Source organism: Acanthisitta chloris, unplaced genomic scaffold (assembly GCF_000695815.1).
Source record: "Acanthisitta chloris isolate BGI_N310 unplaced genomic scaffold, ASM69581v1 scaffold9540, whole genome shotgun sequence".
NCBI lineage: Eukaryota > Metazoa > Chordata > Aves > Passeriformes > Acanthisittidae > Acanthisitta > Acanthisitta chloris.
In genome coordinates, this window is record NW_008652274.1 from 61,865 (window position 1) to 67,217 (window position 5,353).

Below are 5,353 nucleotides of genomic sequence, written 5' to 3' on the forward strand. Positions count from 1 at the left end.
GAAAAAACATGATTGAAAGTTTTATGACTATCTGGACTATGTCTGTCTCCAGCAACAGTTTGTTATAGAGAGACTTCTGGGTTTTTTTCTCAGAATTCTTGTAGTTATTGAATGAAAATAAACTACAACTTACTGTTTTTGGAATTCTCTCTGTTTGGTTTTAAGATGCATCAGCCTTTCCTTCTTGTCTGAAAACCTGGAAGAGATTAAATGCTTTTATTGCCATTTTGCACAACACAGCACTGTAAGTTGTCTGAAATGATAAAAAAGGGCTGAAGCTTGTGGGATTCTCCAAACCTCAACTATCTGTCTTCATCTTGGGAACTAATGGCTAAATGTACAAAACTCTTGCAGGATTCTAGAACATGTGTCTCACAGGAATTGCAACAGAACTTCCAAGCTAAAGAGACATCAGAGTGTTGCAGTATCAAACTTATAAGCAAATTACTTGCTATTTCTAGATTTATAGCTTAGCAGTGTCAGTATTTTGTATATCACAAAAAGCAGAGTACTTTCAAAACCTTTAGTCACTGCAGAAACTAATAGTACTATCTGAGATAGTCCATGACCCAAATGTGCTTCAGCTCTGCTTTGCTGAGGTATGGGAACTGCAACAAACAGATCAGAAGAAATTTTAAGCACTCATCATCCTGTGTTTTCACCCTCTGAATATGCAGCAGTCACTTACTGCCCTCCTCCATGTCCCAAAATGTCTTGAGAAATACATTTAAAGAAGGTATGAATGATGCAGACTGAGAAAAGACAATAAAGCATGAAGTGACAAAGCTAACAGTTAAGAGCAACAGCAAGAGGCAGCCAAGAGATTTCAACAGCAAGAAATAGCACATGTGCTCTGTGTTCTGCCAGCATGTGGCTTCCCAGCTCCCCTTTGTGCTTGGGATGTTACAGCACTGTCCTGATCTGTGCCTAAAAATGTGTCTTGGGTTAAGTCCAGCTACAAAACCAAATTCGTTATATTTCTCTCTGCAACACATAGAACTGACAGCTTCATCCTAACAGAAGTCTAATATTTGTGGCTGCTCCATCCCTGAAGTGTTCCAGGCCAGGTTGGATGGGGCTTGGAGCAGCCTGGGCTGGTGGAAGGTGTCCCTGCCCATGGCAGGGGGTGGAACGAGATCATCTTTAAGGTCCCTTCCAACTCAAACCATTTCATGATTCCATGATTTTAGCTACAACCCATCAAGTTCTTTATTTCAGGGATGTCTAACTTTTATTTAGAGAGAAAAGTACACTAAGCCTTGACAGGATGGCACCTTGGGCTTCCCTCTCTGCTCAATTCTGAGTCTAATTTCAGGTATAACTTTAAAATGCTTCACTTTTTCCCTTCAAGCATTGAAATTGAAAGCTTCGTGATTATCTTTGTGTACAGAGAGTGTGTAATAATCCTTCCAGATGACATGAGCATTAGAGCAACAACAAAACTATTGGCTGCTGCTTCTGTAGTGAAGCAAAAATATCTGTCTTCCTTCCAAAACAAACCAAAACCAAATGCAGGTGCTTGGCATAAGAGCCAGGGGCCACACGTGAGCCGGAGGAATGTGGTGCAACAGGAGCCTGAGTGCTCACCCCAGCACGTTCCTTCTTCCTGTGAGTCCTCACCCAGGAGTCATCGTGGGAATGACAAAAGGCACTGTCTGAGGCTCCTGTTTACCACAGAGCAATGAACACCTCTGTACCCCAACCTCTGGCTGCCACCAGAAGCGTTTTGGCCCAGCCACACACTGCTCAGCTGTCACGGAGAGAGAGAGAGAGCACTGACCTAACCTGGCAGGTCTTGTTTTCAGGGCTGCACTCATGGGCACAGAGTCTGACTGATCCAAATTACCCAAATCATGGCCATCACATCAGCAAAAAGTTGAATGATCTGTCAAGAATCCGGGGCTAAATTAAGTCCTTGCTGTGGAGGGCAGACAGAAGTATTTGTGAAAGCCTGGAAAAGCTGCAGCTCACCACGCACTTCAGCAGCTATGTCAAACAGCTCCTACCAATTCTCCAGCAGGTTCCTCCTAAGCAAACATTTCCATTTCTTTATATAGCTCTGATTTTAATTGCACTGCATCGTGCAACTCCTTTTGCTTTATATATCTTTAGCCTTTCCATTTGGCAAAGAAACAAAAACTTGGGATGAACTATTATAGGAACTCCCATAAAATGTAAACTGAGAGGAAAGAACATCTCGAATTACCCATTAAATGTTTCTCTTTCCTCAAGTCTTATCACATCAAGCTGAGATTTTCTAGGGTTACCTGGCTTAATTCCACATGTTCATCATTAGAGAGAAGCAACCAGAAAGAGATTTCCTAATCTATAGGAGCTGATAAATACTGCAGGAGTTGAGGGCAGCAATAGGCACCTCCATTACTGTACATTTTCACTACAATAAAACTCCTTTCCTGTAAAAAGTCACTATTCCTAATCATAACCCACAGCTCAGGGAAGTCAAACAGGCTCAGACATCACAACTACATTGTCTTTGGCTTTTACCATCTGCAGACACATAAAGCAAAGCAATTCAGCAGGTCTGTGGAATACACTCTGGGAATTTATGCTTATGACAGGCTGGAGAACACCCCCAGGAGGAAGAAGAGTCTCCAAGCTGAAACCAACATCAAGATGCCAGTTTGGGCTTTTTGAATATACAACACATTACTAATGAAAAGAAGAATGTCAGTGATTATTTTACTGGAGGGCTTCCGGACTGCTCATCCTTAATTGGAGCTCTCCTTCAATAATTAATCCTAACAGCTCCTCAGTCTCTCCCCCACACAGACACAGGGTGGGATTTCTGCCAGACAAGATGAAAAACTTCAGTTTTACTGTAGCTTTTCTAGCAAATTAGCACACAAAATAGTCCAGGGAAATCTGAAATCATTCATACTGTTAGAACACGGAATCATTTGTCTTTTTATAAAGGATAAATCACAAGAAGAAGCTAAAAATAAACCACTGTTTGATACAAGGAGTCACACTTGGTTTCTTTACTTCACACTAGAAAGAGAATGATCCTTTTCCCACTCAGTAACACTTCAAAAAGACAAATGGGAGGCCCAAGTGTCCCCATACACTTCCACATTCTGAATTTCTCACACTGAGCCAACCAGCAAAGCCCTTGTGGTGACCCTGTCAGCCTCCTCCAGCACCAGCTGGTCTAAAATTAACCCAGGTACCACTAGAAGACATAAAATAAATAATTATAGCTGTAAACACAACCAGTGATCTGCACCTGTCCCTGCATGGCTTTGCCATGGTGCTTGGTCACCATTTAAAAGTCTCTCCCTCTCTCAGTGCTCAGGTCACAAGAAACTCAGAGACACCTACTTGCTGCTAAAGGAAACAAAACTGACCTCTGAAGTGACAGGCTCTGCATCACTCTTAACTCACTGCAAGACTTAATTAGAGAACACAGACCAAATATTTCAGGCACAGTTTAAAAAATGATCCCATTATCTCCAAAACCCAAGAGAAAACCCAAGTTTTACAGAGCTTCACCCTACATCAAGAGTTCCACCTGCCATCAAACATGTTTAGGTTGTTCGCGTTGTGTTTTTCATATAGGTGTGTTGTTCCTTTAAGTCATTAAACAGATTTGCCATTTTTAATGAACTGCACAACTGCAATTCATTCATGGAAAGCTCTGAGCAGCAGAAGCAGCAAAGCCTGGGGAAACTGAGCATATAGGGAGACCCCAGGATAATAAACCAGTGATCCCCAAATGGAACTATGATGTCCAGGCAGAATGGGGGAAAAAGACATAAAAATTAAAAAGGGACTTAATTTCTGCAGGTAAGAAGCACAGCATAAACAGCCAGAAGACTTTTCAGCCACAGAGAAATATGGTAGTGAAAGCATCTCAGGAGGATGCAGGGAAAACTGTCAGACAGAAAAGCTGATCCTGTCTCATGTGAGAAGATATGAGGAGGATAAAGAAGTTTTTTTTCTTCCAACAAGCTGTTGCTTCTGGTACTTTGGCTAAAGCTCCTTCTTTATGGCTTCATTTTTCTGATGGGTAGAGACTTCTCAAGCCTTGGTTAATACAGAACAGTGGTTCAGCTCTAATGAAGGCCACAGTTGAATTTCTATAATGTTTAGCCAAAACCTTGAGGTTACAAAAGAGGCAGGAAAAAAAAAAAACCACTTGGTTTGTGTTCCAAGCTCCAAATCCAATTTTTTCATGTAAGCTGCAGATAATAACCTGAGCAATCTCACTCAGACACAAGTTTTCCATCTATTTCAGAAAGGCTAAATAAGAGTTTGTGATTCTATAACACAGTTTTTTACATAAAAAGAGAGAAAGCTCATCCAGTGGCAAACTTGGGTCTCAGTTCTGGAAGTTGATTCATGCTGGCTGACACCCTTTGCCCACTTCCATGCACGTTAATGGGAGAAAGACACCCCTGTCCCCTTATTCCTCAGGACACAAGGAGCCTTTAGTGTGAGAACCTGCCCACAGCACACTCTGCTTACCACCTCCCCAAAATAGCTCCAGGAATCACTCTCAAACAGCTGCTAAAGAAGCCACAAGTGAAGGAGACCAAGAACATGTTGTCAGCCAAGAATCAGAGCTATTCCAGGGATAAAATTGGAAGAGTTTTTAAGAATCTGGGATGGACATGGTGTGAATGACAGTTGTGGAGGAGCCATCTGAGTCACAGAGTATTTGTTTATGGGCTAACACTGATCCAGCTGCTCCCATGGAGAGCCAATGCTCCAAACAGAGCAGGAATAACCCAAGTGGAGCATTCTGTGTACTCCTAAAAGAGGCCCATGGTTAGGACAATTTATGTAGGCACAAAAATGTTTATTTTCTTACACACCTTTTTTGTTTAATGACTTAGAAAACTACTGTTTTAAGGTGTGTTGCCAAAAATGGGCAGCACATTTCATATAACTTACTACACGAGGCTCTTTTTGCCCTGAACTGTCTGGAGCTTCTATAGCTACAGGGGCAAAGCTACTGAGAGCTGCACCTAAGCGAAAGCCACAGTGATTTAAATAACAACACATGGTTTAAGGTGTGTGGCCAAAAGCAGATAGCACATTTCAAATAACTTCATGCACGAGGCTCTTTTCACCCTGAACTACCTGGATCTTCTGTGGCCACATCATCGCGGGCACAGCTAATGAGAGCTGCACCTAAGTTAAACTCACGGTGATTTATTATCGATAATTATTATCGTTATTACGAGGAACACGATGCGGGTCCTGCTGTGCCTTCCCAGCAGGGTGGTGGGTCCTGCAGCCCCAGGGCCATTCCCCACCCACCCCGGAGCCTCCCGACCCCGTGTGCCACCCCCAGCCCCGGGGCAGCTCCCGGACGGTGCGGCAGGAGGAC

At 42.8% G+C, this 5,353-nt stretch overlaps 1 protein-coding gene across 1 annotated transcript in view; it reads right to left on the reverse strand.

The window, feature by feature from the left end:
* The window catches only part of ATG14 (autophagy related 14), a gene marked incomplete at its 5' end in the record, with an annotated part of 12,453 nt that extends 12,257 nt beyond the window's left edge, over nucleotides 1-196 (reverse strand). The window contains 2 exons of the mRNA XM_009076731.1: nucleotides 38-42; nucleotides 134-196. Of these exons, the coding sequence (XP_009074979.1) occupies nucleotides 38-42; nucleotides 134-196 (68 nt within the window). The remainder of the gene's footprint in view (nucleotides 1-37; nucleotides 43-133) is intronic.
* Between the last annotated feature and the right edge of the window lie 5,157 nt (nucleotides 197-5,353).